The sequence below is a fragment of the Macaca nemestrina genome, chromosome 4 (genome assembly GCF_043159975.1).
Source record: "Macaca nemestrina isolate mMacNem1 chromosome 4, mMacNem.hap1, whole genome shotgun sequence".
Classification (NCBI taxonomy): domain Eukaryota; kingdom Metazoa; phylum Chordata; class Mammalia; order Primates; family Cercopithecidae; genus Macaca; species Macaca nemestrina.
Window position 1 is genome coordinate 62,332,004 of NC_092128.1, and position 23,987 is coordinate 62,355,990.

General features: G+C 33.5%; 1 protein-coding gene across 9 annotated transcripts in view; it reads right to left on the bottom strand.

Annotated features, from left to right (window-relative positions):
• Nucleotides 1-23,987, bottom strand: part of LOC105475406 (piccolo presynaptic cytomatrix protein) — a 406,277-nt gene that overhangs the window by 91,083 nt on the left and 291,207 nt on the right. For 7 of the 9 annotated variants that reach the window (XM_071094749.1, XM_024790856.2, XM_071094748.1 and 4 more), the window contains 3 exons: nucleotides 2,792-2,900; nucleotides 2,218-2,285; nucleotides 935-1,149 (listed from right to left, as the gene is read on the bottom strand). In XM_071094749.1, the coding sequence (XP_070950850.1) occupies nucleotides 935-1,149; nucleotides 2,218-2,285; nucleotides 2,792-2,900 (392 nt within the window). Of the gene's footprint in view, nucleotides 1-934; nucleotides 1,150-2,217; nucleotides 2,286-2,791; nucleotides 2,901-23,987 lie in introns of those variants that run through there. The other 2 variants (XM_071094750.1, XM_071094751.1) reach the window with 2 other exon arrangements.

The window sequence follows — 23,987 nt, forward strand, 5'->3', positions numbered from 1 at the left end:
ATTACTTTGCGTATGAAGCTTTTCTATATTTAGTTTCAAACAAATCATTTTATGATGCAATGATTAAGGTCAACCTACTTTTGTTGTTTGCTTCTGAATAAAAGGATTCTCTTTTTGGTGACATCTGCTGTATTTTTATAGTTAAAAAACAAACTTTATTTTTTATGTCTGGTCACTTGACCTAAGCATATATAGCCTGTCCTTCCCATATATTTCACTATATAAAGATAAACCTTTATTCATGTTTAAACAAAAGGACACTTTTTTCCCCATGTATTTATCAACTACAGGGATAGTTTTTCTTAAGAATCAAATCTATGAGGGAAATCATCAATTGTCTATATTTCCTCTGCTTTTTATAAGGTTAAAAAATAATTTTATTTTTTTAAAATTCCTTGGCACTTTGAAACAATAGCATTGGAAGCATTTGTTTCGAATGAAGATTTGCATCAATAAAAAATGCTTAATATGGAATTGAGGATAAAGTTCAAAGTGGTGATAATATGTTACTGGTTTTCCTTGTTTGTTATTGTCTTAAATTTTCTTTATCGCTGTGTCCTTTTTACTTAATTATAAAATCTAATGTAATATGTACCTTTTGTTTCCTAAAAGATGCAAAGCTAATATTCTATATACAAAGCTCAGATACATGCAACAACAAAGAGAGCCAGAAAATATAAAGTATCAGAGACATTTTTCAAGTTCCTCATAATAACTACTGAAATATTTAAAAGATGTAGAAATACATCAGCCTGGTACATCTTGATGAGTTTTGTACTCAGAAGAGAAAAAATGTTTCTTGTTTTGACAGATCATCTGGAAATGAGAAATCATAAGAAAAATACTTTAGAAAATGATATTTTATTTTCTATCTCTGGTCTGAATAAAGAGCTAGAAAACAAGTGGGTCAGAGGTCACATCGAACACTCCTCACCTTGCTGCTGCTGTGCTTCTTTTTGCTCACTGAAGGGGACCCTGGTTGCCCAGGGCTGGGAACGGAACTGGATCCTGCTGATGTAGGACCTGAATGAACATGAGATCCTTTTTCAACAACCGATGACAGAACCAGCGGTGACTGCTGTAGTGAAACCTTCTGGAGTTCTGCTGCCAACTGCTTAGGATCAACCCCTGGGGATTTCGCCTTATCCACTACAACAAAATGAAATAGATTTACATACTTCTCCATAATACCATGGAACTATGTGAGTTCTAGGTGACAAAGGTAAAACATTTTATAAAATAAGCTAAACTTTAAAAATGAAATTAACTTAATTGCACTTCTATGTATCAGTTTCCAAGGAAGTCTACAAGGCTCTGAGAAGAGTAACCTAATGCTGAATTACAGAGGAATAGTGAAGTTCCTGTTGCATCTTCAGAAAAATGTTTTTAATATTTTACATAGAGAATTGTTTGAATGATGCAATATCCTATTTTATCCATTGGAACTTAATTTGTATGATTAGCTGCTTTTCCTTCCCTAAATTTTACATCATTCTTTCTCTAAGGAGAAAATTTTCTAAGGGGAAAGTTTTAATGGGTTTATTTATATTTACAAATGTATTAAAATTCGTATAGCACTTGGTCTATTCTGCTTAGTGCAATAAGCCAGACTACTAGAATTGTGGCTGTAAGAGTAGAAAGTGCTCAACAAAAATTTATTTAACATAGGAAAAGGGATATTTTTAATCTTACAATAGATCTAACAAATCTGTAGATTATATTTGTTATCCAAAGAAAGAATTAAATCTATCTCACCGTGTACTTATGAAATTACATGTTGATTTTTGTTTACTATAAAAAGGAAATGAAAAGGTTCAGAAATAAGATTTTTTTTAAACCCAGTTATTCTAAAAAGAATCAAGTAAGCTCTAAAAATTATGTAAACCCAAAAAGAAATGGCTCCAAGCGTTACTTTCAAAGGATGAATTCATATTTAAAGAATTAAAACTGTGAATTCATGCAGCAAGGATTTTACGTGAACTTGTTTAAGGGGACTAACATGCAAATACTTATTTCCCCAGAATGCTAAAACTGTAGCTACAATGCCCTAGATTTTGCTTATAATTATATAAATATATTTAACAATCTATTCATAACTTTATCTCGGTCTATATCTGTGTTTATGTCTATATCTTCATCTACAATTACATATGCCTCTCCAACTACTTCTATATCTACCTCTTTATTTACAGTTGAAACTAAATTTCTTTTACCTACCAGCTTTTGGTGGCTCATGAAGTTCCAGATGCTGGGAATTTTCAGAATCTGATAGCATATTGAGGTCCCTAAAAATTAAAACAAAACATTAAGAAAGATATTGAGGAAATCTGAGACAAACAGCACTTTTTTCCAACTACCCCTTAATTTTTTTCAGTAGGTAAATGAGAAGTGGTTAATGATATAAAGCAACTCCAAAGCATGCTTAGCCTCCTAACCAAATATATAGTTGCAATGCTGTTAAAAGTCAGAGCTGATAAAAATGATTATTTAAGGTGAAATCTTTATGAATTAAGTGTGAGTTCATTTGTAAATACATATCCATGAAATCTAAATGGGTTCAGGCTTTCATTTAAATGAAGCACGTTTCCATAAAAGCATGAAAGGGAAGAGGCTGTTGACACAATCAGAAACTAAGTTAGCTGAATTCTTTCTATGCTTTAGGCTTTGATTCACTTTATTTTATAATTACAGAAAATCTTGCTAACTGGCAAAGGTTCCACCTTAACAATTTTAAATTAAAAGAGTCATGGATAGCCAAAAAATGGAAACAGAAAGATGGGGAAAAACTCACAGTCTTACACATATTTCTGCTTCCCCACTTTGCTGACTAATGATACTCTGAACTTCTTCATATGTTTTAGAAGTCAAGGGAATTCCATTCCATTCCAATACTTGCATCCCTAAAAAGACAAATTGAATATAAAATCAAATGTGTGCTATCTCCAGTCTGGGTACATAGGGCATCGAAGACATTTATTTGCATTTAGAAGTCAACTCAGCACACCATTTCAGAGAACATCAATTCCAAGTTCTCTGCAACATTAATACCAAAACCATGATGTAGTTTGATCTCATTAACTTACCTGAACACATAAAATATATTTAATACAACATGCAAAATTTTGCTTTTGAAAATCTGTTTAGTATTATCAAACGCATGCATTCTGTTCACACTGCCATAAAAAACATTATTGAATGTATACTGCTTAGACCAATTTCGTAAAGGAAATAAAACAAACACTTAGAACCCCCAATATAATTTTTCTGTGGGGAACAAGCTATTAGAGGAATGTATTTGGTATTTTATCATGAAATGGGAGTAGTAGAAAAAAGTCATTTGGATTTCTCCATTTCAGAAACTGTTGTAGCTTCTATTTTCTGCAGATGAAATAGAATGCCACTTCGTGTCTTTTTCTTCACTGCATGCCAGACATCCCTGAACTGAGGAATACTAGGAAGGTTATAGGAAGGGCAGCTGCATGGGTATGTGACCTGTGCACCAGTACAAGGCCCTGTGCTCAGAAAGGCCTATGCTTGGTTTAATGCTCTACTGTTGTCATCTTGAAATTCTTAATAACATTTGAACAAAGAACCCACATTTTAATTTTGCATTTGGTTTTATAAATTATGTAGCTGGCCTGGCCTGACCTGGTCAGGGCATTTCATTTTTCCTATCTAAAAAGATAATTTCACAGAAAAAATAAAAGTATAACATAATTAATATTTCAATATTTTACACCTAGCTCCTTTGGTCCATTTTATGTGAGCTGTCAAAGTCATTGAGGGGTCCATGTATGGCATGATTCACATTGTTCTGACATGCAGCTATGTGAACTGGGTATATATAGTAGATGAACCCATCCAAGGTAGTGTTCAAGTATTTGTGAACTCTACCAGCTTTATTTGAGAAAAATGTCTAAACACTACAATTATGTTGTTGAACCATTAGTTTTTTTTTTTTTTTTTTTTTTTTAGACAGGTCTCACTCTGTTACCCAGACTGGAGTGCAGTGTTGCGATCTCTGCTCACCACAAGCTCCGCCTTCCAGGCTCAAGGGATTCTCCTGTCTCAGCCTCTCAAGTAGCTGGGATTACAGGTGTATGCCACCACGCCCGGCTAGTTTTTGTATTTTTAGTAGAGACAGGGTTTCACCACATTGGCCAGGCTGGTCTCAAACTCCTAACCTCAAATGATCCACTCGCCTCAGCCTCCCAAAGTGCTGGGATTACAGGCATAAGCCACCATGCCTGGTCTGAACCATTAGGTTTAAAACGAGCTTCACAGATGCCTATGTGAAATTACCTATTGATCATCATTGGCTCCAGTGAAAAATTCTAAACATGGCATGATTGTATCTTTAAAAGTTTTAATGATTATGATATATATTAGAAAGCATATTATCACTTGCAAGTAAGAAAGGGAAAAGCTTTTAAACTATAGTCAAATAGTAAAAGAAGTCCATAAAAAGGCTCACAATAACACAAACAAGAATGACTTTTCTATAACTTACTCCAAGGAAACTTTATCTTCAGATGGGCCTTAGGTTTATTTCAACAATCCCAGGCTGTTGTACATATAAAATGAGAAAATTATGTAAAAGACAGTGACAACACCACTAAAGAAAAATATAGCACGCTGAAAGAGGAAAATAAAGCACTTTTTTAAAAAAATAAGGAAGAAGATTACATTAATAAACAGATGATTTTGAATTCAAAGTTATTATAATTCAGAAATTGCATTGTCACATTTCTGCAGGAGCACATACTATGAAAAGGAATAGTCACTTATTTTCATGGTTTTTCTGTTGAATTTACCTGTTCATTCTTCACATGCCAAAATAAAAGGGCAAATTTACAAAACATAATTATCCTGTAAAATTTTTAAAAATGCTTCTAAAAAACCACTATCGTTAATAAAATTTCTGAAAAAATTATACAGATAACTAGGGTCTTGCCTGGATATATACCTGACACTGTAAACTACATGATCTGCTCCATACCACAATACACCAATGGAAATTCTTTTTGCCCCACCTCAGTTTCCCACCCTAGTTGTTTCAGTGCTGCAGTTCAAAAGATTGGGACAATTTTTTTATCCTGGCTCATTGCCTACAGTGAGACACCATAGGGAAGATGACCACTGAACACAGTCATTTAGTAATATTTCCCTTTTCTATTGTCTATCTTCCTACAAATTCTATGAGCCATATTAAAATAATGAATGATGTACAGGTATAACAAATCACTCCTTGTTTATCTCAAAAGAGGTCCTAGTAGGTATGAAAATTAAATATGGCATTTCAAATATATATGAAAAATATTTGTTAATTGTAAAATTATATGAACTATTTAAAAATGCATGCAAAAATTTTTTGAAAATTATTATGCTCTGTGGATGTTCAATAATGTATTTTATCATTTAATAGGTTTGAATGTAAGCATTTTCTATCTCAAGACAGCTTTTTACACTGCGTTTTAGAAAGATTTTCTGGAAAATAGTACCCATGTGAATTATATTTATTATTTAGTATTATGAGTAAACATTTGTATTTTCTTTTATTTAAAGTATTTAAATACTTATTTAAAGTATTTAGATTATTACAAATTTCAGGGATGAAACTGCACAGATGAGACTTCAATTAAATTCCTTGAAAGTACCTATTTTAATAGCTTATTATTATTATTATTTATTTTTTGAGGCAGGGTCTCGCTCTGTCACCCAGGCTAGAGTGCAGTGGCATGATCTAGGCTCACTGCAACCTCTGCCTACCAGGTTCAAGTGATTCTCCTGTCTTAGCCTCCTGAGTAGCTGGGATTACAGGCACCCACCACCACTCCCATCTAGTTTTTGCATTTTTAGTAGAGACAGGGTTTTACCACGTTGGCTAGCCTGGTCTTGAAATCCTGACCTCAAGTGATCCACTGGCCTCAGCCTCCCAAAGTGCTGGGATTACAGGTTTGAGTCACCATGCCTGGCCTTTAATAGCTTTTAACAGGAAATTAAGACAGTCTGGATTTTTGCTGAATGTGTAGCAGTGATGATAGGATTTTTTGCAAAGTCTCTGGCTTAATAGGCTACTAAACACCGAAAAAGACAATAATTAGGTAATTCTAGAACTTTAAAAATATTAACATAAAATATTCTGAAATATGTGTTTTCATAACCTCTAGGATTACTTAATACTCTATGCTCCTTAAATGGGCAAAAGTTAGTCCTCTCTTTATAATACAAAATTTCATGTTATGTTATTTCTTGATCTATATTTATTATTTACCATTACATCAAAAACATCTTATTGACTAAAATTATTCAGGTAGTTAAAACTCCTACAGGTTACTCTACACCCAAACATATGCCACACAAAAGTTCATGATTTCTGTTCATTTTATTCATTCCACATGTATTTTTCTAACACTTCATATGTGGTAGGCACTACACAATTCATCCCCTTTGTTTATGTCTAACATTTTATGATGTTATAAAAGTTAATAAAAATGATAGTCTACTAGAAAACAATTGGAAATATCTAAGCAATTAGTAAAATACAGATCATTCACACAGGAGGAAGTCCCAAAACTTCTGCAAGTATATGAAGAAAACCCCAGATTCATTAGTCATTAGAAAGTGCAAATTGAAGTCATAATATATTACCTAACTGTCATCATATTGGGACACGTTTGAAAACCATAAAATGCCATGTGTTGATTGGGATGTGGGATTGGTGACCTTGACTTCATCAAGGAGATATTCTTGGTAGATGGTTGTTCTGGTTTATTTTCTCTCTATAATGTGAGAATACTATGACTATAAGTAGATAAAATAAAACAACCTCTTATTTACAATTTATAAACATGTAATTATTTTAATGAGAATGCACATGAGTGAAACTGTTCTGGAGGGCAATGTGGCAGAATGTAGTTAAATTAAGCATATACACACTCTATCACCTAAAAATTCTCTTTGTGGGTAGGTATTTGTGAGGAGGTGGAGGTATCAAGCGAAAGAGGCATTGAGAGTACTGTGAATGCTCATGATGAAAATACTTGGCAGAGGCTGGAAGAAACAGACCATACCAGGTGTTAACACCAGAAGGTGGATCCATCCTAAAGTCTTTGCCAAGTTAAAAACAAGTGAGAAACAGGATCTGACCTATAGGGTAATGGTATTTATGTTGATTTAAATAATATGCATGCAAAATAAATCATTACATATTTTATGAATAAATGCCAAGCATCTCAAATTATAATAGTTGTTCACAGAAGGGAGAGAAGAATGGGAAAATAAAATAAGATAAAGGAAAATGAATATGTTAATAAATGAATAAATAAATGAAAAAACACAGGAGTAGACCTTGAAAAAAATAAAAGCCCAAACATAATTTAAAAATATGTAGTATAAATTGTTTGAAATTTGTTTGCTATCTTTTCCATACTAAGATTATTAATCATGACTATAGGTTAATTTTCCAAATTTGAACAACCTCTCTCAGGAGTCTTCTATAAAGCACTAGCAGCAGCAGCAAAAGATCAGCTGAATTTGGCCATCTCCCCTGGCTGAGTCAATAGCAAACACATCTTGCAAGTGGGTTTCAATACAACTGTCCAAATCAATTATACTAATTGCTCATTCATTTTAATGTTAGGCAGTGTTAACGTATGAGAAAGACATAGATAAGTGGATTTTATTTTTAAACTTTATATATTTTTCACATTTTATAATTTTGATCTATTTATATAAAAGTGAGAAAGGTAAGAAGGATGGAAGAAAGGAAAGAAGGATGAAAAGAAGTAGTAAAAAGAAAGTAAGGGGGGAATCTTTGATAAAGGAAAAAATTAGTATTTCAATAGTGTCCTGCTTATTTACAGAATGAGGAGACACAGTCATAATAAGAGATTCAAAACTAAGGTATATTTTCCTGAGTACATTTATTTTGAAATATACAATAAACTCTCTGTGATGGTTAATACTGAGTGTCAACTTGATTGGATTGAAGGATGCAAAGTATTGCTCCTGGGTGTGTCTGTGAGGGTGTTGCCAAATCAGATTAACATTTTAGTCAATGAGCTGGGAGAGGCTGACCCACCCTTAGTCTGGGTGGGCACCAGCTCACCAGCTGCCAGTGTGGCTATAATAAAGCAGGCAGAAGAAGTTGGAAAGAGAAGACTTGCTGAGTCTTCCGGCCTTCATCTTTCTCCTGTGCTGGATGCTTCCTGCCCTAGAACATCAGACTCCAACTTCTTCAGCTTTTGGACTCTTGGATGTACACCGGTGGTTTGCAGGGACTCTTGGGCCTTTGAGCATTGTTGGCTTCCTACTTTTGAGGTTTTGGGACTCAGGCTGATGCACTACTGGTTTCTTTGCTCCTCAACTTGCAGACGTCCTATCATGTGACTTTATGTTGTGATCGTGTGAGTCAGTTCTCCTTAATAAACTCCTTTTCATATATACATATATCCTATTAGTTCTATCTCTCTAGAGAACCCTGACTAATACACTATTGTTAAGTATATTCACTGTACTGTGCTATTGAAAACTGGATCTTATTTATTCTCTCCAACCGTATTTTTGTACCCATTAACCAGCCTCTTCATGCCTCACTTCAAATCCTTCCCAGCCTTTGGCAACCATCATTTTATTCTCCATCTGTATGAGATCAACATGTTTAGCTCCTACATATGGAGTGAGAACATGCAATATTTTACTTTCTATGACTGGCTTATTTCATCTAACATAATGACCTCCAATTCCAGGCATGTTGCTGCAGATGATGAGATCTCATTCCTTTGTTTGGATGAATAGAATTCCATGGTGTATACATGTACAATCTCTTTACCCATTTATAAAATGTTGAAGTTGAAAAGTATTGTGTTGAAGAGCTAATCTCATAATAATATTGCCATTTTTCATTATTACTATTGCTATTATTTTTGTTTTTTTTTACTCATGGTTCAAACAAAACTTAAAATAGAGCCTCAATATACAAAATATATAAAAATTGGCCTACTTTCATCAAAGCAGGCTCAATCTGCCTTCTAGCCCCCTCACCATTCTCCAGGTCCTATTCAATAGGTACCCTTAGATACACCTTGTTTCCCTGATGTACATGGGTTGTGAGTTTAAAATAACATCACAACCTGAATAAGGGCATAAGAACAATTGCTATTAACGAGGACATTGTTGCTTGAGATGTACTGTAAGGAAGGTACTCTGAATTTCAGTTTATTGAAAATGAAATCTTAATTGGTTTAAAAACTATAATAATTTTTTTTTACCCAATAACTATAGGAATAATGCTTTCAAATAGAGCTCTGTGTAATATTTAGCATTAAAAGTTAAAATTTGCCTCTCTCTCAATAAACAGAATACACACTATTTTTATATAGACAAATATTTTCTTTATCAGAAGGTTTATGAGCCACCTTGCTGTTGGTAGTTGACTGTTGACACTTTCTTTTCACCCTAATTAAATTGTGTTCACAAGTAGTTTGGTTATTTAATAGTTGTGGCGCCCTTGAGCAAGTTGGTTAATCCTCCATCCTTGACTCCCTCAAGGGGATTGTACTTGCTAGATGACTGCTCTAGTTTTATTTCCATCCTATGATGGAGAATACAATATGACAGAATGGGAAACACAAAACAACTGCTTGTTTACAACTTGTGAATATGCATTTTTTGAGCTGAAGGTTTACATAAGAAATTTTAAAAATACTTTAGGATCCTAAAATTTCCATTTTGTTCTTAATTATTTTCCTTATCTATAGCTGTTCTCGACATATATAGTAAAACTTCCCCAAGCATAGAAATCATGTCATCTAATTTTTCTTTTTTGCACTTCCCACATCTCCTCTCACAGCCCTCTCAGTGGCAGTTGTCCAGGTTCTTTGGCTTGGTCTTGGCTCCCCAGGGCTCTAATGGTATCCCCCTTACCTAGTTCCTTTTCTCTCAGCATTGTTACATTGTTAGATTTGTAACATTTGGATTGGTTAACTCAGCATGGGACATCCAATCTGCAGTCTGAATCTAAATTTGGTTTAAATCTACATGCCAAGCAGACAAATATTTATCATTAATGCCACTAAACCCAAAGTTGATTTAAATGCAAAATACCAAAATTTTACTCCATTATACACTTAAAAATGTGATAAGTCATAATCTTATCTCTTCATAATATAAAGATAATATAATTTTAAACTCATTAAAAATTTTAACACAAATTTTATAAATGAATATTCTTCCAAATTTTAGTAGTATTAAATATACATATATAGGAGATTTGCAGTATCACCCTACTCTTTTGCTTTAAGTCACTGTATTTTTATATTGAATATAAAATGAATGAAACAGATTGCTATGTAAACTTATATGCTATGATAATCTACTCTGTTTCCATCTTTAGGCAGGACTGTTGACAATAATTCTTTAGATAAATGTTATACAGCATGGATATCTTTTTAAATTGCTCAGAATTAGAGAAGGTAAATTCTATATTTGAAACCGTCATTGATTTGGGATGTGATCTTGGACAATTTACTTTCCATGTACCTTCTTTCATGCTCAAATTTTGTGAAGAACAAGCAATTAAAATTAGCAAAGTGTGGCTTGTATATATAAACTCCCAAATGAAATAAATTTACATATTTTTAAAACTTTTCATCACATTTTGAATAAAAAAAATTAAGAAATACCAAAGACTACAGTTGAATGGTCTGAGCTGACTGGTGTTTCTTTTCTAGATCTGAGTATGTCGAAAGTATTTAGAGTCAATGACTTTTTTACTCACCTATCTAAAATAGATTTAGCTCCAATCACAAAAAAAGTATAATTGTAAAATAAACAGATTCTTACTTATATTACAGTATTAATGGTTAACAACAAAAATATTGTTCAAAAGGATTTCATGAATCAAATGTGTTACAAAAGCACAAGTCACAACCATTTTTTAGGCTAATGTTATATGGTAAGCAAGATCCTTATAAGTACTCTAGTTTTAATCTGTTATACTATATATTTAAAAAGTGACACTTAAGAGGTGACATGATTTATCTAATATCCCACAGAATGGTAGTACAGAAATATGAACCCCAACCATCTCCCAGGCCAATACATGTATCAGTAAATAGAAAAACTCATTAAACTGATGCCAACTAAACCTACATGCTAGCCCACTCGAAGGCAAACTATGTTCAAATAAGTGAAACTTAGCAAAAATAACATATATTATTTGTAATGCCATTTAAATTACAACACAACATGAAAATTTGGAAATTGTATTAATTGCCTACATGCTGATATTATTTGGAGACTTGGACATGCAAAAACTGAAGACATTATTGAATGAAGAGAAAGTTGCTGTGGGATATATCACTTATGGTGAGTAAACAGTGACAGAAATGAATAAAATTTGATTGGGTCTCTTATCTCTTTTCCCCATTCCACTCCCAGAAGAGAAGACAATATCATATTTCTCAAGGTAGATTGATGCAAAATTAGGCTGAACCTCACTGGGAAGGAAAATAATGTAAGAAGTATGAAAAGAATAGGAGGTGCAGAGTCAGTGCTAGGGAGGAAATGGTGGTTGGAGATTCCAAAAGAAGTAGGGACTGGCATCCTGCTTGCTTATATTGTCTATGGAAGATGTCTAGCATATTTTTTTAAATAAAAATTGCCAAGAGGTGCCTTTAGAAAGTTGTACATTAGATTCTGTGACTCTCAATGAAGGCAAAACTACTTTTGTGAAAACTTGGGCACAATTAAGGGAGCCACTCATTATCAGGGAAGTGTGAAGGCTTTGATATTGCACTCTTAGTGGTGTGGACTGATGTACAGAGGCCCAAACTCCAGTGTTGTAGAATGTGTAATACCCTCAATTGGAAGTTCCTCAAGGCACTTAGGGCAGGAAGGACCAAATGATGAATGCAATTCAATTTCCTACCAACAGATGAAAGAAAGATTGGAATTGATTACATTTGATTTACAGAAAAAGTAATATTTCTTGTACTTGAATATGACTTTTGCAAATATATGCTTTTTAAACATACTTAGCATGAATAAGGGAATATAATTAGCTATGATTTGTGGACTAACCTGTTAGAAGATTATCATGATAGGATTCAATTTCTAATCACTACAACCACTAAAACAATCCAGTCCAGTATTTCCTTGAAGGATTGGTATAGATGCCAAAAGCCACTTTATAGCTACAGTTCATTGTATTTTTCATTCTATGTGTTATTTGAAACAGACTGAATCAGAAAGCAGCTGAATGAGGCAGAATAAGGGATATGAGTACATTAGTATAATTTGATTGACCCCTAGAAAATAATATTACATGTGGAGTTATCCAATAACAGATATGTAATGTCATTATCTCATTTGAGGTAGATTGCAGTTTATAACTTCTTCTTAGTTTAATATCACAATTTATTTGTTAGAATGCCCAGAATGGATGCTTTTTACTAACTTTCTAATAAAATGATATTAACAGATTAATACTGGTCTGCTGTGGTTTGAATGCCTCCTCAAAAACTCATGTTGCAATTTAATTGCCAAAGTTATGGTATTGGGAGGTAGGTAGGATGTTTAAGAGATAATAAGGACAAGCCCTAATGGATGGATTAATGCCATTATTTCAGGAGTGGGTTAGTTATCCCAAAAGTGGGTTCCAGATACAAAGGATGAGTTCAACCTGATTTCCTTACTCTCTCTCTCTGTTGTATGCTTACTTGAAAGAGCATGCCTTTCACTATTTCATGACAGAGCAAGAAGGTCCTCTCAAGATGCCAGCACTGTCATCTCAGACTTACCAGCCTGAAGAAATTTGAGAAATAAATTTCTTTTCTTTATAAATTATTCAGTCTCTGCTATTCTGTCATAGTAGCAGAAAACAGACTAAAATACTATCAAATCTTATGAATACCATAACCAGTTAACAATAATAAACTAAACCAATACTATATGGATTGCATAGAAATGAATAATTAATTGAATGGACTTAGGAAGCTAGGGTAGTTGATGCACTTAGGAATGAGAAATGCTTGCCTTAACTGTTGCCTTCTCTGCTTTAAGTATCCTTATTGAATTATTAATAATTTAACCTTAGTTATGTTGATAATCTTTATGATATTCATATATTCTGTACTGTTCCTTTTTAACTGTTAGTTAAATGTATCTTACTACTCAGATGATAGATTTTAACATAAAATATCATCAATTTATACTAGGAAAGTGTTTCCTAACAAATATAAATGCTATTTGAACTAGTGGCAAAATCATCATCATTGCCACTGCCATCTCCACTGGACATAGATATAGGGACAATATAAATTTCATTTTATAACATCATTTGACAGATAAAATACCCAGAAGTTTGCTTAGATTACTAAAGTATAACTTTAAATCATGTGTAAAATGAGACAAAATGGAAATCATGTTTCTGAAAAAGGAAGTTATAAGAAAGAAATCTCTCAATCAAAATTTAAGAGTGAAAGGAAAATTCAAACGTATTCATCCTATAGTATAAGAAAATAAAATGTTTCTTTTGACAAAGGAAGAGATAGGTTTTATCACAACCCAAATATTAAAAGTATGCTTCACAAGAAATAATACAACACGGTCAATTGCTATGTATAAAAATGTTAATTAAAGATTAATATTTTAATTGAAGAGGAAGAAACACTTCAAAACTCATTGTATAAGTCCAGTATTACCCTGACACCAAGGCCAGATAAGGATGCTGCAAAGGAAAATTACAGACCAATATCCATGATGAACATAGATGCAAAACTCCTCAATAAAATACAAACATACTGAATTCAACAGCATATTAAAATGATCATACACCATGATCAAGTGGGATTTATCACTGGGATGCAACAAGATTTCAACATACATAAATCAATACATGTGCTACACATTAAAAAAATGAAGAACAAAAAGCATATGATCACCTCAATAAATGTAGAAGCATTTGACAAAATTCAACATCCTCTCATGATAAAAAAAAAAAAACTCTCAACAAATTGTGTATACAAGGAATATACCTCAAAATATTAAAATCCATGTATGACAAATCTGCAACTAATATCATACTCAATGATGGAAAGTTGAAAGTTTTTCTCTAAGACGTGTGTATTCATTCTCATTAATTCCATCAACATAGTACTGGAAGTCCTACCCAGAGCACTGGGAAAGAAAAAGAAATAAAATACATCTATATTGGAGAAGAAAAAGTAAAATTGTGTATTTGCAGATGACATGATCTTATATATGGAAAACAGTCAAGTCTCCACCAAAATACTGTTATAATTAATAAACAAATTCAGTAAAGTTACAGGATATGAAATCAACATACAAAAATCAGCCTATACTATACTCAGCCTACACTATGAACTTCTAAACACTGACAAACTATCTGAAAAAGAGATTTTAAAATATCATATATGATAGCTACAAAAAGAAACTATTTGGGAATAAATTTAACCAAGAAGGTGAAAAATCTATGCACTGAAAATGATAATACTGATGAAAGAAACTAAAAAAGACACAAATAAAAAAAATATTATGTGCCTATGGATCAGAAGACCCAATATCATTAAAATGTCCATGCTAACCAAAGTGATCTGCAGATTAAATGCAACCCCTACCAAAATCTCAATGTAATATTTCATAGAAATAGAAAAAAATCTTGAAATTCATGTGGAACCACAAGAGATATGCTGTCTATGGGGTGAGGCTTGGCTCCTCTGCTTTTGGAAAAGGCAGGGAAGAGTGGGAAGGACTGCGTCTTGTTTGAGGGCCAGCTCAGCTGCAATACAATAGAACACCAGGTAGACTTCTAAGATTTTTGACTCTGGTCCCTGGCTCCTGGATGGCACTTGTGGACCCACCTGGGGCCTGGTGGACTTCGCCACCCTGAAGGGAAAGACGCAGGCCTGGCTGGCTTAGCCACCTGATAATTGTAGAGTTCCAGGGCTGTGAGTGAACATAGGCAGTAGACAGGAAGTGGTTATAGTAGCGTTGGGCAAGATCCAGTGCTGTGCTGGCTTCAGATCTGACCCAGTGTAGTCATAGTGATGTTGGCCACAGGGGTGCTTGTGTCACTCAATCCCCAGCTTTATGTGGCTCAGAACAGAGAGAGAGAAACTTTATGTTTGGGAGAAAGTAAGGGAAGAGAACAAGAGTCTCTGCCTAGTAATCCAGAGAATTCTCCCAGATCTTGTGCTAGACCATCAAGGTTGTACCTTCACAAGTCTGCCAGAACCACAGCATTACTGGGCTTAGGGTGCCCCTAAAGCATACACAGCTTATATCATAACACCAAGTCATTTGAAATATCTGGAAAGCCTTCCCAAAAGGACAGTTACAAATAAGCCCAGAGAGTAAAGACTACAATAAATACCTAACTCTTCAATGCCCAGACAGGAAAACATGACCTCACCTAATGAACTAAATAAGGCACCAAGAAACAATCCTGGAGAAACAGAGATATGTGACCTTTTAGACAAAGAATTCAAAATATTTGTGTTGAGGAAATGCAAAGAAACTCAAGAACACAGAGAAGGAATTCAGAATTCTATCAGATAAGTTTAACAGAGTATGAAATAACTAAAAGGAATCAAGCAGAAATTCTGCAGCTGAAAAATGCAGTAGACACAGCTGAATAATGCATCAGAGGTCTTTAATAGAAGAACTGATCAAGCAAAAGAAAGGATTAGTGAGCTTGAATACAGGCTATTTTAACATACACCAAGACATAAAAGAGAGAATTTTAAAAATAAAGCACACCTACAGGATCTAGGAAATACCTCAAAAGGGCAAATCTAAGAGTTATTCACCTTAAAGAGGAAATAGAGGAAGAGATTGAGATAGAAAGTTTATTCAAAGGGATAAAGACAGAGAATGTCCCAAACCTAGAGAAATACATCAATATCCAAGAACAAGAAGTTTATAGAGTGCCAAGCAGATTTAACCCAATAACGACTACCTAAAGGCATTTAATAATCAAACTCCCAAAGGTCAAGGGTAAAGCAGCAAGAGAAAAAAAAATAACATACAATAGAGTTCCAATACATCTGGTAGCAGACTTTTCAGTGGAAACCTTACGGGCCAGGAGAGAGTGATATGACTTATTTTAAAGTGCCGAAGAAAAAAAACCTTTTACCTTAGAATAGTATATCTGGTAAAAATATCCTTAAAACATGGAGAAATAAATACCCAGATTAAAAAAAGCTGAGGGATTTCAATACCAGAGCTGTCCTACAAGAAATGCTAAATGGGGTACACTTCAATCAGAAAGAAAATGACAGTAATGAACAATAAATAATCACCTGATGGTCCAAAATTCATTGGTAATAGTATGTATACAGAAAAACACATATTATTGTAACACTGTAACTGTAATATGCAAACTACTCTTATTCTAGGTAGAAGATTAAATGATGACCCAATCAAACATAATAACCACAACAACTTTTCAATATACAGCATAATAAGATACAAACAGAAACAACCAAAAGCTAAAAAGTGGGGGGGATGAAATTAAGGCATAGAGTTTTTATTGGTTTTCTTTTTGCTTGTTTTTTTATGCAAATAGTGTTCAGTTATTATCAGGTTAAAATAATGGATTATAAGATAGTATTTGCTAGCCTCAAGGTAACCTCAAACCAAAAAGCATACAATATATATGCAAAAAATAAAAAGCAAGAAACTAAATTATATCACTAGAGAAAAATCCACTAGAAGAAAACAGGAAGGAAAGAAAGAAGGAAGAGAAGATCAGAAAATAAACAACAAAATGGCAGGTGTAGATTCTAACTTATCAGTAATAACATTGAATGTAAATGGACTAAATACTTCAATCAAAAGATATAGAGTGGCTGAATGGGTGAATAAACAAGACCCATTGTTCTGTTGCCTACAAGAAATACACTTAACCTGTAAAGACACACATAGACTGAAAATAAAGGGAAGGATAAAGATATTTCATGCCAATGGAAACCAAAAATGGAAACCCAGAAATTAATAACAGGAGGAATTTTGGAAACTATTCAAATACATGGAGTCCCTATACTTAGAAAAAGTAGATTTCAAGACAAAAGCTATAAGAGGAGACAAAGAAGGTCACTATATAATGATAAAGAGGTCAATTCAGCAAGAGAATATAACAATTTTAAATATATATGCACCCCACACTGGATCACCCAGATATGTAAAGGAAATATTAGAGCTAAAGAGAGAGGTAGGCTCCATTACAATAGTAGTTGGAGACTTCAAAACCCCATTTTCAGCTGAAAATCAGACAAAGAAACATGAGACTTAATCTACACTATAGACCAAATGGATCCAATAGATACTTACAGAACATTTCATCCAAGAGCTGTGGAATACACATTCTTTTCCTCAGCACATGGATCATACTCAAGGATAGACCACATGTTATGTCACAAAACAAGTTTTAAAACATGAAAATAATGGAAATCACCAAGTATTTTCTCCTACTACAATGGAAAAATCTAGAAATAACAAGAGGAATTTTGGAAAGTATTCAAATACATAGAAATTAAACAATATGCTCCTGAATGACCAGTGGATCAATAAAGAAATTTAGAAATTGTAAAAATTTCTTGAAACAAACGATAACAGAAATATATACTAAAACCTATGCAAAAACATTACTGAGTGGGAAGTTTATAGCTATGTGTACACCAAAAAGAGAAAAAAGTTGAAATGAAAAATCTAATGATGCATCTTAAAGAACCAGAAAAGCAAGAGCAAACCAAACCCCAAATTAGTAGAAGAAAACAAATAATAAAGAACAGAGCAGAAATAAATGAAATTAAAATGATAAAAATACAAAAGCTCAACAAAACAAAAAATTGGTTGTTTGAAACAGATATATGAAAAAGAGCTTAACACCACTGATCATTAGAGAAATGAAAATCAAACTACAACGAAATATAATTTTACTCCAGTTAAAATGGCTTATGTCCAACAGACAGACAATAACAAATGCTGATGAGGATGTGGAGAAAAGAGAACCCTTGTCCACTGTTGGTGGGAATGTAAATTGCTACAAACAATATGGAGAACAGTTTGGAGGTTCCTCACAAAACTAAAAACTGATTTATCATATTAACCAGCAATCCTACTGCTGGGTATATATCCAAAATAAAGGAAATCAGTTTATTGAGGAGATATTTGTACTCCTATGTTTATTGCTACACTGTTTACAACAGCTAAGAATTGGAAGCAACCAGAGCAAGACTCCGTCTCAAAAAAAAAAAAAAAAAAAAAATTGGAAGCAACCTAACTGTCCATCAGCAGATGAATGAATAAAGAAAAGGTGGTACATATACACAATGGAGTACTATTCAGCCATAAAAAATAACAAGATCCAGTAATTTGTAACAACACGATGGAACTGGAGATCATCGTGTTACGTGAAATAAGCCAGGCACAAAAGACAAACATCGCATGTTCTCACTTATTTGTGGGATCTAAAAATCAAAAGTATTGAATTCATGGATATAGAGAGTAGAAGGATGGTTACTAGAAGTTGGAAATGGTAGTAGGGGGTTGGAGGGAAGGTGAGGATGGTTAAAGGGTACAAAAAATAGAATAAATAAGACCTACTATTCAATGGCACAAATAGTGTGACTACAGTCAATAAGAACTTAATTGTACATTTAAAAATAACCTAATGAATATAATGTATTGTTTGTAAGTCAAAAGATAAATGCTTGAGGGCATGGATACCCTATTCTCCATGATGTGCTTGTTTCTCTTTGCATGCCTGCATGAAAACATCTCATGTGCCTCATAAATATACATTTACTATTTATCCAAAGAATTAAAAATTAAAAAGTTATACTTTGCTTATATTGGAGCCAATTATGCTACATGATTATTATGAATGACATAATCAAAATTAAAAGGGTAAAATGGATGCACAATTTCTTTCATAATCGGAAGTGTCAAAAGATGTAAATAACATAGAGACATCAGTTCAAACAATAAAAATATCAGTAACCATTTTATCATCCTGAGAGAATCTTCAAAGAAATAAAATTATGTGTCAAGTTATTTCATAAAAAGTGTAAATATTCTGTTCTTTGTATCACAATGAAGAATTAGGAAATAATTCACTTTGACTTGGTAGATGTTTAATAAATAACAAATGTCATTTGATCATTGAATTCTATTTGAAAAGTTACCAATTTCTTTAATAAACAGAATTCAATTTCAAATGCTATCAATCAATATTAGAGTGTATACAACATCCTGCAATAATTGATTTTCCATTGAAAAATAAGAATTGGCTAAGAAGAAAACAGTTCAACAGCAATTTCTGCCAGCTGAATAGAATACAACTTAACTACATTCCCTCCAGCTTTCTAATATTCATGTAGAGAAATTATTTCTCTAATCGTAAACAGGATTACAACTGTAAAAGTATTGGCAATACCAGTTTTATATGAATAATAGAGGGTTTTCATATGTATACCATTTGATTGGTGGTTATTTCAGTTAAAAGGAGTAAAATTTAACCCATTTCACTTGTGGTAATACCTCTGGTATTAATAAGGAACACCAATACAGGACTCACACAAAAAAGTTATTTTGCCCATTTTTTTTTCTCATTTTATCTTCACAGTAATCCAATAAAATAGATAGGGTAAGTAAATCCCCATTTTCACAATAAAAACCCCCACAGTTTTAGAAGCCACATTTGGTGGCAGTTTGAAAAGCCAAGTCTCCTCATTCCTCATCTAAATTACATAATTTTAGTATTATAAAGGCTTTTTAAATGTTTAAGTTATATGGAATATCTAATTATAAACTTCTGGCTATTTTATAGCTAATATCTTAGATGTAAGTACATAATCAATATAAATAAATGTATTGAATTATAATAAAACATCACATCAAGTCAGTATGCCACAAATATTTAGTCAGTATGTGCCAAAGAAGGTACTAAATTCTGGGCCACTTATATCAATTAGTTATAACTTCTGACATGATTACTCCTACTATGGAGTAGGAACATCATGAACAAATGCCCACAGAAGGCAAATAGCATCATGGCTCTGGGATCAGAGTGGGGCTGGTGGGTGTGTAGATTGGAGGTGAGAATGGATAAAGATGAGTTTGTATAGCTGGAATACGTTGTGGAAGGCTTACGTCTAACATTGTATTTGGACTTAATTAATTTGCTAATATTAAGACATAAAAGGAAAGGTTTACAATAATTAGATCGTTATTTTAATAACTTCTTGCCATTTGGAGAGGATGTATGCATTTCTCCTCCAACTTCAGCAGGTTAGTGTCAGTTTATTTTGTGTTTTCTCTGTTTCTTGTACATACTTCTACTGTTATCCTCAAAATATTATATTTTAATTTATTCATTTATGTAATTGCCTCTGTTGTGACAATGGAGACATTAGTGAATGACAATTTGCTGAATGAATGAATGGATAAAATCAGAGACACACTGGAAGCCCAGAGAATGGGTAAAATTTAACAAAAATAAGACAGGAATTCAAAATTGCAATTGACTATTAATTCTTACATGAAATACAATTTTCAGAAAATATTGTCAGGATGAAAAAATAGGACTGCTGAGAATCAGTTCTTCGAATCAATATAGTACTTAAATTCATTTTATCCACAGTTTATGAATGCAAACTGTCTAAGCACTCTAAGAGATTGAGAGATTTTATTCACTTTTGTTCTCATAAATAAAGTGATATTGACACAGACATAATTTTCTTAAATAAATAAGTATTAGAGAATGATTTTCCTTCATAAATATTAAAACTGTGGCTCTTGGTTGCCTTTTATCCTACTGAGATGCAAATTACAAATGATAGAAATAAAAAAATATTGAACTGCCACCTGTAGAACCACACAAATGCCAGGCTTGGTGGCTCACACCTGGAATCCTAGCACTTTGGGAGGCCAAGGTGGGCGGATCACCTGAGATCAGAAGGTTGAGACCAGCCTGGCCTACATAGTAAAACCCCGCTTGTACTAAAATTACAAAAATTAGCTGGGCATGGTAGCGGGTGACTGTAATCCCAGCTACTCAGGAGGCTGAGGCAGAAGAATCACTTGAACCAGGGAGGCAGAGGTTGCAGTGAGCCGAGATCGTGTCATTGCACTTTAGTCTGGGCGACAGAGCAAGATGCCATTTCAAAAAAAAAAAAAAAAAAAGAGAACTACACAAATAAACATTTATATGGTATAATTCCTACTAAAATATGTGTATTTATTGTGTTAATTTAAAATAAGATGTAAGACTTAGATGCAAAATACTCTGTTGGTTTGCTGTATTATGCAAGGATTTAAGTTTTAAAAAAATGGTGAAGGGATTTTGTCTTATAAATGTGAATACCTAACAAATGAATGAACATATTGAGATCATTTTCATTAACTAAATATACATATTGTGTTGATATATATGTATATCTATTATACATATATATAACTATTTCTCAACACCTCCTCGTTCCCACCTTGGTCTTAACTTATATAGGTTCTTAGCAACTCTCCTCGCTTCTACTCTTTACCTCTTTAAAACTATTCTTAATACAGCAGTAAGAGTGATCCTATTTAAACATCATTCAGCTTATGTCAGGTCAATTGCTTCTCATCTCACATGAGTAGACGTTAAAATCCTTACAATGGCCTGCAGGATTTGACCCCTGCTACTTCTCTGAGTTTTGGTATTCGCTCTCTCACGTGTTCACTCAGTTTCAGCCATGTTGGCTTCCTTTCTGTCTTGCTGTTCTTGGCACACACCAGGCATGCTCATGCTCGGGATATTTGTGTCCTTGTCACTTCTCTGCCTATAATGCAAGACAACTCCCAGATCATTCTTTCCCATCCTTGGTGGCTTTACTGAATTTTTGCCTTCTTGCCAAAACTTTCTCTTACCACCTCATCTCAAACTGCAATCACATCCTCCTACATGCCATACCCACCCTCTTTGCTATATTTTTCTCCTTAGCATTTATTACCATCTAATGTATGACACTTAATATATTATAATATATGAAATATATTTAACATTTATATATGAATATTTATTATCTGTCTTAGCTATTAGGATATAAAACTCATGCTTTCTTCACTGAAGCCCTCACATGTCCAAGAAGAGAAATTGCTTTATACAATATGTACTAAAGAAAAAATCTTTGAAAAAATGAATGAATAAATAATGGCATTCAGCAAACTCAAGTGCTGTGGCTGACAGTAACTAGGATTTGGGGAATGAGTAGAATATAAAAGGAAACAAAAGCAGCTCAAGAGGAAATAAAGGAATCTTATTTTCTTTCACTACTCTCAGTGAAATGTTATAAACACACACGCACGCGCGCGCACACACACACACACACACATACCCCTTTAGTATGAATTTCTTAAGTACGGAAGTAAAAACCTACATTCTTGTAAGCTATTGTTTCCACTTCAGCACTTATCATTGTATCTGGAACAGTACTCCATTACTATGCTGAACAATTAAAAATTAATTAAAATAAATGAGAACTTTAAAAGATCTGTATAGTTCCTTGACAGTGTCTTGCCTTCAGGAGCTTATAGTCTGCTCTTAGAAACTACCTGAAAGTTACCTGGAATTCTTTCCAGTGGGGGAAAAATCTGTAAGCTCCATTTAGTCATGGTGTTGATTCTAATGCAAGCAGTCAACCCATGTATTCTGCACTTCTTTAGTTCTGTATTTTCTTTTAATGAAACTAAAAGAATACATCTATCAAAATTAAACAGAAGACAAACATCATTAATTGTAAAAAAAAGAGTTTTGGGCCAGGTGTGGTGGTTCAGGCCTATAATCCCAGAACTTTGGGAGGCTGATGCAGGAGGATCATTTGAGCCCAGAAAGTCAAGGCTAGCCTGGGCAACATGGCAGCACACCTGTCTCTACAAAAGTTTTTTTAAAAAAGTAGCACATGTAGTAGTGCATGCCTGTGGTCCCAACTACTTGGGAGGCTGAGGTGGGAGGATCGCTTGAGGCCAGGAGGCTGAGGCCACAGTGAGTAGTGATTGCGCCACTGCATGCCAGCCTAGGTGACAGAGTGAGATCCTGTCTCAACAACAACAACAACAACAAAAGAGTTTTCTTCCATTAAAACTATCTTTGTCCTAGTTCTTCATATTTATTTTATATTTTTCTAAAATACTTAAGACCCTGATCCAACTCTCCCCCTACAATGTATATCTTACATCTACTGCATTTCTGGACTGTAGGCATCTTGAAAGCAAGGAAAAACCATATCGTTCTATATTATTTTAGGATAGACTTGTACAGTGTAGTTACTAAATAAATGTTTTGCTCTATTTGCATTCTGCATTATTTCCAGTATTCCTAGTATTTTCACTTCTACTCCTTTACAACAACCATCTCTCTGAACTTCCTGTTTGTCACCTCCATCCACCTTTTCAGTATATTACTACTTCACATCAGTATTGCAGTAAGTACTTCAAAGTCCTGCACCAATAAAGACAACATCTCATGCAGGAATGAATCCAGGTTTCTTAAGGCCTAAAACATATAAAATTTTAAGAAAAAATGTAAGATTATAAGTACAAAATTAGATATAAGTGAATATTTTTAAAAAGGAGATAAGAAATAACAAATCACAAATGTTAAAAAGCTGACAAATGTCACAAACACCACATATTTCTAAACCCTTCTTAAAGCCTTGTAATGGGCTTATAGGGAAGGGAGGTGCCCTAAGACTTAACTGTTTTCTCTTACGATTTATCCACTTCTGGACTCACTTATTTTTTCATTTACCGTAATTAGTGTCACATCCTTAATTCTAATTCTTGGATTTCCATCTCATATAACATACCCAGCTTATCACTGCTTGTATAATGCTGCCTCATCTCCCATCTCCAAGCCTTAAGAAACTATGGTTTTCTTAATGTTCAACCTCTCCCTCACATCTCTTCAAAAGGTAACATATCTC